General features: G+C 47.2%; 1 protein-coding gene across 1 annotated transcript in view; it reads right to left on the reverse strand.

Moving 5' to 3' along the window:
- SHCBP1 (SHC binding and spindle associated 1) overlaps positions 1-11,839 on the reverse strand; it is a 30,461-nt gene extending 18,622 nt beyond the window's left edge. The window contains exons 1-5 of the mRNA XM_015818959.1: positions 11,677-11,839; positions 8,523-8,705; positions 6,946-7,061; positions 4,864-5,072; positions 3,248-3,340 (exon numbers count right to left, since the gene is read on the reverse strand). Coding sequence (XP_015674445.1) covers positions 3,248-3,340; positions 4,864-5,072; positions 6,946-7,061; positions 8,523-8,705; positions 11,677-11,839 — 764 coding nt within the window. The remainder of the gene's footprint in view (positions 1-3,247; positions 3,341-4,863; positions 5,073-6,945; positions 7,062-8,522; positions 8,706-11,676) is intronic.
- Positions 11,840-12,727: the final 888 nt, after the last annotated feature.

Here is a 12,727-nt window from a genome sequence, read left to right on the forward strand (position 1 = left end):
TATTTTTTCAAACAGCAACCCTGTGAGGTGGGTTGGACTAAGAGGAGGTTATTGGGCCAGAGTCACCTAGCCAGCTTTTATGCCTAAAGCGGGACTAGAACTCACTGTCTCCTGGTGATTGACCCAAAGTCACCCAGCCGGCTTTCCCCGAAACTAAGACTAAACTGGAAAATAAACTCTAGCACAGCGGTTCTCAACCTATGGGTCGCGACCCCATTTGGGGTCGATTGACCATTTCACGGGAGTCGCCAAGCAAGGCTGTCCGCCATTTTTTTGTCCGCCATTTTTTTCCCCTTTTCCAGCGGGTGCCTTACCTCCCTTGGGCTGGGCCAGCTGGTGGTCGGCCTGCTCCGTCTCTGCCGCTGGCCAGCTACGCTTCGGCCGGCGCAGGGGGCGGAACCACGCATACGCGGTGCTCCCGGGCAGGGAAAGTCCTTGACTTACAACCGGTTGGGTAGTCCTCGACTTACGACCGGTTTAGTCCTCAACTTATGACCGGTTTAGTCCTCGACTTACGACCGGTTTAGTCCTCGACTTACGACCGGTTGGGGTCGCGGCATTAAAAAGGTTGAGAACCACTGCTCTAGCATGATTTTGCAGGACGCTCGTAATATAAGCCCCACCCCAAAAATAAGCCCCAGTTAAGATCGTCAGCCAGATGGACTAATTTAGTACCGCATTTCCCCAAATATAAGCTCCAAATGGAAAATAAGCCTTAATGCGTCTTTTGGAGCAAACATTAATATAAGACCCGGTTTTATTTGGGGGGGGGGAAACACGGTAGAAGCCACCCAGCAGATGCTGCCTGAAACTGACCAGTTTTTAATCAGTTTCACACTGAAGGCTTGTTGCTGTTGCTGCCAGTGCAGGCCTTGGTTGGAAAAATGAATATTTTTGTGACCATTAATTATCAGCGCATTTGGCAAACAGTCACTCTCCGAGGCAGCCACTAAACAAGGGACTGCCTGCATTTCGTGCATTGGCGTCACACCCCAAGAGCCTCTGCTTTAACGAGCGATTAGACCGATTCACGGAAAAAACAAGAGTAAAGGTTCCCCATTAAGCCTGCGAGCTAACGCAACCTCGGCGTTCCGAGCCAGTGCACCTTTGCACACCCGTGCCTTGCAGCAGCCTAAGGATTGTAGATCAGAAGTGGACAACCTGTAGCCTCTGGCTGGATTTAAAAAGCTCGTTGCAATCAATTAGCGCCACACTTTTGCCAAAAGCAACGTGTCTTTTTGCAGCGGTGCGCTGCCTAAAGATAGCAGAAAGAAACATTCCAGAAAGGCAGAAGGGCTGAGAACACACTGCTGCTGTGCAACGTTCAGAGGAGAGAGAGAGAGAGAGGGAGGGAAGGAAAGAGGGAGAGAGGGAGAAAGTGGAAAAGGACATATTTCCTATCTGCCACTGTTTATCCACAATAAATATCTTTTGTGTCAATTGCAGGGAAGCACGATTGCCTTCAGCTCTGCTTTGCCGGCAACTCTAATGCATCTCAATTTTCTTCTGCAGGGGATGGAGACAAGGCTGGAGAGCTGGAACGAGAAGGCCTTTCGCGCTCAACCAGCAAGGTCCTTCTGGAGACTTGGCAGAGCATCCCGGGAAGCAGACAAAATCCATTTCGCTTAGGACCGTGTCAAAACATTCCTCGGTTAAAGGAGAAAAGTAGGGATCCCGGGCCACACGAGCCACTTGGGAAGAGAGGCGTTGAAGAGGACAACGGTCCCCCCACCACACCCACCCACAAAAAACAAGGCTTCCTCTGCAGTGCTGTTGCCAAGCAACAAGCCGGCAAGACATTGGCTCTGCCCTGCCAAGACGCATCCCCACATTTTGGGATTCAGTGGAGAGAGAGACAGGCTCCCGTTCGTTTGGGGATAGCAATCGTTTTTTTTTTCAGCTTCTTCCAATCAATCAGCCTGCGGTTTGCACCCCTGGGATACAATCTCTCCACTGCCAACATCCCAGAATGTGCAAAATAAATAAATAAATAAAACCAAGACAAAGTCTACCCAACCTGACCAAAAAAAAAAGAAGAACATGTCCAAAAGGGAAACAAGCAAACACATAAGGATTTTCCAGAGGGATCAAGGTAGCGGATGGGGGCTGTAACGGTTTGAGTATATTCTAACCCGGCTGATTTTTTACAATATTTACAATATTTACAATCAGTTGTGTGCTGCCATCTAGTGGTAGATGGGTGCAATGCCTCAGACAGAGCCCAAAATACCCCTGCATTCTCTTCCGGAATCTTGTGTTCAGGAATTCTCTTCCGGAATCTTGTGGCTGGGTGTTCAGGCCGAAAATATCAATAAAACCGTTTAATTCTCGAAATACAGAATGCAGAAGGAGGAAAAGAATTCCTCAAATTTTCCCTGTCGGCTCCACTCACTACTCTTCTGCCAACGGTGAAGGAACCTTGTCCAGTCTTTTGTTGAGTTTTGTCCCATAGGTAGTTCTCGACTTACGACGCGACAGGGGCTAGAAAAGCCATCATTAAGTGGTGCAACCACTCAGCAAGGCATCACAGGAAGGCTTGGACAGGCAGTCTCCAAGAATCAGACACAACAAAAACTATTTTTCTTTCTTATCTTTTCTCTTTTTTTTTGATGTCACAAACGGCAATCACACCACAGAAAGCTATGAATGTCATATACGTGCAAACGGGTCGTCCAGCACCCCGATTGCGATCGCGCGACGCAATCACCACGGGGACGCTGCGAGTAAGTCATTTTCTTGTTAGTTTTTTTTTTCTTACTATTAGCACCGTCATAACTCTGAATGATCGCTGAACGAACAGTCACTGAGTGAGGATCAGCTGTGTGTCTTTTCTCAGCATCTCTCTCACGGTTTGCAATCTAGCCAAACCAACAGCTAACCTTTGGGTGCCAAATACATTCAGTAATTGCAAGCAGGCTGGGGGGGGGGGGCTTAGCAACCCATGCCATAGGCCAAGGGTAGGCAACCTTGGCTCTTTTATGACTCGTGGACTTCAACTCCCAGAATTCCTGACCCAGCATGGGGGAATTATGGCCCCTTCATGACTTGTGGACTTCAAGTCCCAGAATTCCTGACCCAGCATGGCTCAGCTTAGAAACCTCTCCCTTTCCCCTCAGCATGGCTGCCTCAGGAATTCTGGGAGTTGAAGTCCACGAGTCATAAAAGAGCCAAGGTTGCCTACCCCTGGTATAGGCATAATTCCATGTCACACAGGCTTAAAAAATATAATTCTGTCTGCAGTACTTACAAACGCAGGCGAGGCTCCACGCATCGGACAAAGTAGTCAAAGTCGTCATCATCTTCTTCATCCCAGCTCCGCCAAATGTGCTTATAGAAAAACCTGCCGATCCAAAAACAATGAGCTAAGAGACCTCGCAATTCACAAGGCAGGACAGATGCAAAATATGGATTTGGTTCACACAGTATTTAGCACTAAGCGGTTTAAAGAGTCATCAATCTGGGTCCTCATTTTACCGACCTCGGAAGGATGGAAGGCCGAGTAAAACTTGGAGCTGGTGAGAATCGAACTGCCGGCGGTTTGCAGAGGCAGCCTGCAATACTGTATTCTAACCACAGCGCCACCACGGCTCTGTTACATGTTACATGAAGCCCGGGCTTTCCTGAATCGTTGGTTACCGAGTAAGTTGCAACCTTACTCGGTAAATTCACAGAATGCCCTAAGCCCAGCTCTAAACCACATCCTACATTGTGTAAACCTTTCCTAACTGAGTATCCATAAGTCCTAATCAGAACAATTCTGGTTTCATCTGAATATTAAATTTTTAAATTCTCTGCATCATCCTGTGTGGATAAGAAGTTTGATCTAGTGGCTACAAAGCAGGAGACTGTGAATTCTAGTCCTGCCTTAAGCATGAAAGTCGGCTGCGTGACCTTGAGCCAGTCACCAGGAGATGGCGAGTTCTAGTCCCACCATAGACATGAAAACCAGTTGGGTGACTTTGGGCCAGTCACTTTCAGCCCAACCAACCTCACAGGGTTGTTTTGGTGGGGAAAATAGGAGGTTTCCACCTTGAGTTACTTATAAAGTGACATGATAGCAGGGTTCCAATATCTCAGGGGTTGCCCCAAAGAAGAGGGAGTCAAGCTATTCCCCAAAGCACCTGAAGGCAGGACAAGAAGCAACGGATGGAAACTAATCAAGGAGAGAAGCAACCTAGAACTAAGGAGAAACTTCCTGACAGTGAGAACAATTAACCAGTGGAACAACCTGCCTCCAGAAGCGGTGAATGCTCCAACGCTGGAAGTTTTTAAGAAGAGACTGGGCAGCCATTTGTCCGAAATGGTATAGGGTTTCCTGCCTGAGCAGGGGGTTGGACTAGATGACCTCCAACGTCCTTTCCAACTCTATTATTATTATTATTATTATTATTATTATTATTATTATTATTGTTATTGTTGTTGTTGTTGTTGTTGTTTGTTTTGTTGTTGTTGTTGTTATATTATTATTATTATTATTATTATTATTATTATTATTATTATTATTATTATTATTATTATTATTATTATTATTATTATTGCAGGATAAAAATCTAATAAGGGTGAGATAAAATATCAAATAAATAAAAATATCTACTTATAACCATGAGACAAGGAGAGGAGAGGAAGGAGAAGCCACTGCCCACACAGTCTCCAACAGTTTACACAGCCAGAGAGAATTGCCAAGTGCTCAGAGTGTGAACAAGTGACAGTGGGGATGCTGTGGCAGTGACCATCATAAGTCGTTTTTTTTCCAGTGCCATTGTCACTTCGAGCATTCACTAAACCAATGGTTGTAAGTCAAGGACCGCCTGTCATCGGAAACGTGAAACTGAGCCATCTCTCCCCTAGGCCAGCACAGTCTACCTGACGTGCTCCATTGCAAGGGCCGTCTGGTCAAATTCTCCCGATTCCTCAAACACGACGGACAGTTCCTGCAGAGGCAGCTGGTACTCCTTCCGTTCCAACAGAGCGCACACCTGCTCCGAGGTGAAGCCCCCCTCCTGCACCCTGCACCGAAAAGGCTGGGAAAGCCGCACCGCAGCTTTCAGGGAAGCAAAGTCTACGTCGGCAACCTGGAAAATTAGGAAAACAAGAAAGCAGCAGTGAATTATTTTCTTTCTCTCCCTCCCCATCCCATCCCACCCCCCCGGGAAAGAAACTCGCCCTAAAAGAACGCAAAATCTCATTTGTAACAACTTCTCTGTCAGTGGGCAGGACTAGATTTGAGCGGAAGAGAAGGAAGCCCCTGGGGAGAAACTAAAGCACCCCAGATATGGTTAAGCTACAGTTCCCAGCAATCCCAGTCAAACTTAAAAGGTGACGGGAATTGCAGTTTAGCCACGATCAGATAAGAGAGGGCAAATGAGAGCATATTTGTGAGTTCCAGTCCTGCTTTAGGTGTGAAAGCTGGCTGGGTGACTTTGGGCCAATCACAAGGGGATGGCGAGTTCTAGTTCGGCCATCTGGGTGATTTTGGACCAATCACCAGGAGATGGTGAGTTCTAGTGTCCCCCTTAGGCATTACAGCCAGTTGGGTGACTTTGGGCCAATCACCAGGAGATGGTGAGTTATAGTCCCGCCTTAAGCAAGAAAGCCGGCTGGGTGACTTTGAGCCAAGCACCAGGAGACGGTGAGTTCTAGTTTTTCCTTAGGCGTGAAAGCTGGATGGGTGACTTTGGGCCGATCACTAGGAGACGGTGAGTTCTACTTTTGCCATCTGGGTGACTTTGGGCCAATCACCAGGAGATGGTGAGTTCTAGTCCCACCTTAGGCGTGAAAGCTGGCTGGGTGACTTTGGGCCAATCACCAGGAGACGGTGAGTTCTAGTTTCCCCCTTAGGCGTGAAAGCTGGGTTTCAGCCCAATTTCACAGGGTTGTGGTTCTGGGGAAAACAGGAAGAGGAAGGTGTGTTCAACATGTCCACCGCCTTCTTAGCAAACATAATAAAGGCAGGATAGAAATAAATAAAAACAGCTCCAAGCTGCATAGCGAGTGGAGAAAGAGGATCAGAAGGGACACGCAGATGCTAATTTCTCAGGCTGTATAAAGGAGAGGGTGGGGAGAATTCTACTTCTGACTTGCAAGATTCTGTTAACGTAGCCTTACTAAGAAGTAGAAGTAGCTCATCTCCTCGTCTTTCGTTCCTGGCCTATCTAGGGAGGCTGACCGTCCGAGTAAGACGGCAATTCAAACATTCACTGGTTTTAAAAGCTCAAGGGGTCTGCCTAGTCCAGTGATGGCGAACCTTTTAGAGACCGAGTGCCCCAAAACTGGCCCCACCCACGCTCCACCCTCTGCCCTGCCCTGCCCCGCCCCCACCCCATCCCCCACCCCGCCTGCCTGCAGGGCCACTCACCGCCTCCAGGGCCCACCGATCACCCAGGCAGTCCAGCAGCGCCATGGTGGCCACACCCTCTGCCCGCGCCCCGCAGCATCAACTGTGCGGGATGGGGCATGAGGGCAGAGTCTTGTTTATGCTGCCTGGCTGCCATCTCCTTGGCTGCGCTGCTCCGTGTGGGCCACGCTCAGGGGCGACTCTCCTCCAGGGGGGCTGCTGGTGAGGAGGGGGTCGTGGGGGGAGGCAAGGCTGGGGTAATGGCACGTGTGCCCACAGAGATGGCTCCAAGTGCCGCCTCTGGCACCCGTGCCATAGATTCGCCACCACTGGCCTAGTCTTTTCCTAGGATCGAAATTCATCCCTCCAACATGGGTTAAAAATGTGTATATGTGTACATGGAAAGATTTAGACATGTGCATGCACACAGCGTTTTGCCTTCAGCTGCCCATGGCGTGATACCTTTGGACCTCTTTCGGCACCAGCTTGCTTTTCAGATAGGATCTCATTTACCCATTAAAGCTTTCTTTTTTTAAAAAAAAAATATCACCCATTAGCTACTCCATGGCTTGAAAGCAGGCAAATAAATAGCATAACTGTGTTATGCTTACCTCAACTAAGACTTCAAACGCATTAGTGCACCAGATTGCTTGCCATCCGGAGGGTTCAAGGACCTTTTCCAAATACTCCGCTGTAAATTCTTTCACCTCCGAGGCTTTGCAGTCAGCTAAAAAAATTAAACCAGGAGCAACATGTTTGTTTTCGGCTTTTTTGCCCGCGCTGCTGTTATGCTGATCTTCCTCACCGTCATCATCATCATCATCAGAGTATAAATAATGTCATGACACTGTCGCGGCTTTAATCCGTCAAGTCCCCGGGCACAAGTTTTAATTTCAAAGTTTCCCAAATGTGCTGTAAACCTCAATGTGGGGGGAAATATTGAAAATGATCGTTTTAAAAAGTTATGGGATTATGGGAACATAAGAGCTTTCCTGTAAAAAAGAGACGGCAGGAGATCTGTACTTAAGACACTTGCAAGGTTCAATTGTTTGAGCCTTATAAAATAATGATGATGATGATGATGATGATAGTAGTAGTAGTAGTAGTAGTAGTAATAATAATAATAATAATAATAATAATAATAATAATAATAATAATAATAATAATAATAATAATAATAATGTTAGAAGGGACCTTGGAGGTCATCAAGTCCAACCCCCTGCTCAGGCAGGTAACCCTATACCATTTCGGACAGATGGCTGTCCAGTCTCTTCTTAAAAACTTCCAGTGTTGGAGCATTCACCGCTTCTGGAGGCAGGTTGTTCCACTGGTTAATTGTTCTCACTGTCAGGAAGTTTCTCCTTAGTTCTAGGTTGCTTCTCTCCTTGATGAGTTTCCACCCATTGCTTCTTGTCCTGCCTTCAGGGGCTTTGGAGAATAGCTTGACTCCCTCTTTTTTATGGAAACCCCTGAGATATTGGAAGACTGCTATCATGTCCCCCCTCGTCCTTCTCTTCGTTAGACATCCCCAATTCCAGCAGCCGTTCCTTATATGTTTTAGCCTCCAGTCCCCTAATCATCTTTGTTGCTCTTCTCTGTACTCTTTCTAGAGTCTCAACATCTTTTTTACATCGTGGTGACCAAAACTGGATGCAGTATTCCAAGTGTGGCCTTACTAAGGCCCGTCTGGATTACCTGGACAGCTAACACTTCTGCAAGGGGGTGGCATGCAAATAAATAGAATAAAAAAATACAAAGGGGTCCAATTCTGCAATGATATAAGTCTCGGCTGAGCAACAATGGCAACTTTACGACCTATGGAATTCAACTCCCCAAAATCCACAGGTCAATAAAGTTGCCATAGAAGTAGATCTGGACTTAACCACCATTTGTTTAGTGACTATTCAAAGTTGCAACGACACTGAAAAAAGTAACCTAGGATTGTTTTTCACACTTGCGTCCCCCTGGTCACATGATCAAAATTCAGACGCTTGCCAACTGGCTCATATTTGTGACAGCTGCAGCGTCCCGGGCTCACGTGATTCCCCCTTTTGCGACCTTCTGACAAGCAAAGTCAATGGGGAACCCTGATTCATTTAACGACCGTGATGCTCACTTAACTGCAGTTATTTCCTGTTGGTCGTAAGCGAGATAAGAGATGGGTGCGCCCAGGCCACTGGAAACTCACCTAACATGTAATCCTGGTAGGTCTTGAATCTCTCATATAACAGGAGGTTGTTCGTCTGGAAGGTGTCTGGAAGAAGAGTTTTTCCATCTGACGCAACCCTCTGCAAAGTCGTTCCGGGCCTGTTGTGGCTCCCATAGTCACTGCAGCTGCTGTCCTCGCTGCACTGACTCTCATTCTCTTTGTCTAGTTGCAAAGGGAAAAGACACCTCTTAGTAGGGTTCACACGTGCATGCAGAATCCTTACATTCTATCATGGCTAGTATTATCATTTAGTGACAGCTGCCTCGTTTAGACACCATTCACCATTACCACAGTGATGAAAAAGCAACTTTGCAACCAGTCTTCACAACTGGAATCTTCGCAGGTCCACAAAGCAAAGGAAAACTGAAGGAAAATCACAAGCACCGTGGCAGTTTCGTGTAGCAACTGATTTGATTAACAACCGGGCTGTCAGTCCCAATTATGGGCGCTAAAGGGGGACTATCTGAATTACTACTGTCAGTTTGGTATAGTGGTTAAGATACCAGGCTAGATATCAGGAGAGTTCCAGTCCCACCTTAGGCCTGAAGCCACTTGGGCCAGTCTTTCTTTCTCAGCCCTGGGAAGGAGGCAATAACAAACTACCTCTAATTACCTCCCATCGGCCAGTACGCTCCCACAGGGTGGGTCTCCTCAGGGTGCCGTCGGCCAGACAGTGCCGGCTGGCGACCCCCAGGGGGAGGGCCTTCTCGGTGGGAGCTCCCACCCTATGGAATGAGCTGCCCCCAGAGATCAGGGTGATCCCTGATCTCCCTTCCTTCCGCCGCGCCCTCAAGACATGGCTATTTCAGCTAGCAGGACTGGCCTAGGGGAAATTTTTAGTTGGGTTTTAAAATAATTTTAAATTAACACAGGCCAAATATTAATATCTTCTTTTAATTATGTTTTTAACTATAGTATTTTAGTATTTTGTACTTGTTTTATCAGGCTGTTAGCCGCCCTGAGTCCGCAAGGAGAAGGGCGGGATATAAATACAATAAAACTAAACTAAACTAAACTAAACTAAACTAAAAACCTTGCCAGGAAAACTGCAGTAACCTGTCTAGGCAGTTATCAGGAATCAACATTGATTTGAAATCACTTCAAAAAGTATTACTTGTTTTATAATATTATAGTATAAATGAGTATATACACAACATGAAATGCCAGTTCTTTAGCTACTGTTGGCAGTATGTATCAAATTCTTTCCAAGACCCTAGCATGTTGTAATATATCCGCGTAGTGTATGTGTGTATCAAAGCAGTGTGGGGTTTTGTAATAGATAGAAATGTTGTCAATACTCAATTTTTTAGTTGCCCTCCAAGACTTTTTGGTATAGCACCCAGTGTGCCAATAACCACTGGGGAACCACACCCAATTTATGCCATAATCTTTCTATTATTGTTGTTGTTGGTTCTTTGTTGTTTGTTGTTTGTTCTTTTGTTGTTCTTTTGTTGTTATTTGTTATTATTATTATTTTTTTCCAAACAATTTTATTGATTTTTCCCTTTTTACACCAGAAAGCTTAAGAAACAACGTGGAGATAGGGTAATCAGTTAGGTACAATAACATCATACATATATAGCTCAAATAATGCTCCTTAAAATTTCCCTCTCTAACAATTAGAATAGTATAGTCAAACTAATACATTTCTAGGAAAGATTAATTCATTAATACATTCCTAAATAAGAATTCAATTAATCAATAGAAATTATCAACAACCTTTCATCGATGTAAATCAAACCCTGTTTTTAGGTTTATTAATTTCCAAATACCATATCTATCTTAGCCTTAAACAAAAATATTATTTACAATTTGGGTTATTTGTTATTATTATTATTGTTATTATTGTTACTATTATTTTCATAACAATGTGAAGTCACAGCTACCACTTCTTTTGACTGATGTGGGCCTTGATAGGCATCCAGGTCTTCCCAACTTATTACTCTTGTTCAGTGGTTCTCAACCTGTGGGTCGGGACCCCATTTGGGGTCGATCGACCATTTCATGGGGGTCGCCAAGCAAGGCTGTCCGCCATTTTTTTTGTCCGCCATTTTTTCCCCCTTTTCCGGCGGGTGCCTTACCTCCCTTGGGCTGGGCCAGCTGGTGGTCGGCCTGCTCCGTCTCTGCCGCTTGCCAGCTACGCCTTGACCGGCGCAGGGGGCGGAACCACGCATGCGCGGCGCTCCCGGGCAGGGAAAGTCCTCGACTTACGACCGGTTGGGTAGTCCTCGACTTACGACCGGTTTAGTCCTCGACTTACGACCGGTTTAGTCCTCGACTTACGACCGGTTGGGGTCGCGGCATTAAAAAGGTTGAGAACCACTGCTCTTGTTATAGTTGGTGGCACCGTCCGTCAGACGTTTAGCCCGCATTTAGCGTTTATTCCTGACAGGGCTCCAGACTGACTCAGCCCTCCATCCTCCCGAGGTCGGTAAAAGGGGGACCCAGATTGTTGGGGGGCAGAGGCAACCGAGGCTTCCACATTGCAAACTGCTCAGAGGGGCGGGGTGTCAATCCAAGCGCTACTTGCTATTCTCCAGCTTTGCGCTTCTGCAGTTAAGCTCTTGTGGAAAATGAAAGAACTCTTACGAATTCCAGAGGTTTATTTGCGCAAGGTTCAGAGGCATATTAGAGATAGGCAATTCTGAAACGAGGAGGGCGGGATTAGACTTCAGTTTTTATACTCCCCTCCTTAAAGAACAAAGGGCTACACATTGAAATACACACTGTGATACATTAGGAGCGTTTCTCACAGGCATACAATGGAAGGTTTTGCTACATATCCATGTGCAAAGCGCATTTGGTTGCCACATATTACTGACACAGAACTTTCCCAGTGAATTTTCCCAGTGATTCTGCATTACATCATTGTTCTAGCAATTATGCAGACACATCATTATTGCAGTTATGCAGACAAATCGTTCTTCTAATAATTGTTCAATTTACTACATTAAAGCCACTTCCGGAGTTTTTAATTAACTAAGCGACGGAACGTCCGGAGCCAAAGCCAGAGAGAACAAACGGGAAAGCGGGATTAAAGCGGGATTTAGCGGCCAGGTTCGAGCAGGGGCGTGCGAAGACGGAGGCTCGGAAGGGAGGCGGGCGGCCCAGAGGGAGGACGAGCCAGGCTTACCGGAATGAAGATCTTCCGAGAATTCCCGGGCGCTGCCGGCGGCCGGTACGGGGGGGAAGGCGGCTTCTGTTAACCGGTGGTCCTCTCGCTCCGGCTCCGGCTCCGGCTCCAACTCTGGCCGAGCTTCCCTCTCCTCTTCCCCGGCCGCTTCCTCCGCGATCATCCGCGGTTCAGCCTCTGGGCAGGCAGGCCCGCCTTGCTCCCCTCCGCTCGGTTCCTCCATCCCGCCGCCGCCCAGCGCCCTTCGTTGTAAATTTCAAACTTTCGCGGCGGAGCCGGTGACGTCACTCTCCGGGCAGCTGCGATTGGCTGGGACAAGGGAAGTCCCGAAGCGTCGGAGCCTATCGGGAGGCAGCAAGGAGGCGCGGTGAGAACGTTCGGGGAGGGGGGGAATTGAGCGGGGATGCCCCGTTCCATTGGGGCGGAGCTTGAAGGAGATGAAAGGGGGAAAAGGCATCCAAGTTGGGCGCGTGGGAACTTTTGAACTTGGACCGCCGCCGGAGGGAAACTGAGGAAGGAAGGGTAGCAGTGTAGATGCGGTGGAGGGGGGAGATGCTGCCGGCCGGTGGCGTGGGGAGAGGCTTCCTTGTCCTTTATTTTGATTTTTTATTATTTGTTTTATTTGTTTTCCAAGGGAAAACTAATCAAAGGAGAGAAGCAAGGTGGGATTAAGAAGAAACTTCCCAACAGTGAGGACAATTAGCCAGTGGAACGGCTTGCCACCAGAAGTTGTGGGGGCTTCATCACTGGAGACTTTTAAGAAGAGACTGGACAGCCACTTGTCTGAAATGGGCAGTGTTTCTCAACCTGGGCAACTTTAAGATGGATGGACTTCAACTCCCAGAATTCCCCAGCCAGCAAAGCTGGCTGGGGAATTCTGGGAGTTGAAGTCCATCCATCTTAAAGTTGCCCAGGTTGAGAAACACTGGTGTAGGGTCTTCTGGTTGAGCATGGGGCTGGACTAGAAGACCTCCAGGGTCCCTTCCAGATGATTCTGATTTTTCCCACAAACTGAGGGATGATGGGAATTATGGTCCAGCAGTAGTGGAGG

Source organism: Protobothrops mucrosquamatus, unplaced genomic scaffold (genome assembly GCF_001527695.2).
Source record: "Protobothrops mucrosquamatus isolate PMUCROS unplaced genomic scaffold, P.Mucros_1.0 scaffold827, whole genome shotgun sequence".
Classification (NCBI taxonomy): Eukaryota; Metazoa; Chordata; class Lepidosauria; order Squamata; family Viperidae; genus Protobothrops; species Protobothrops mucrosquamatus.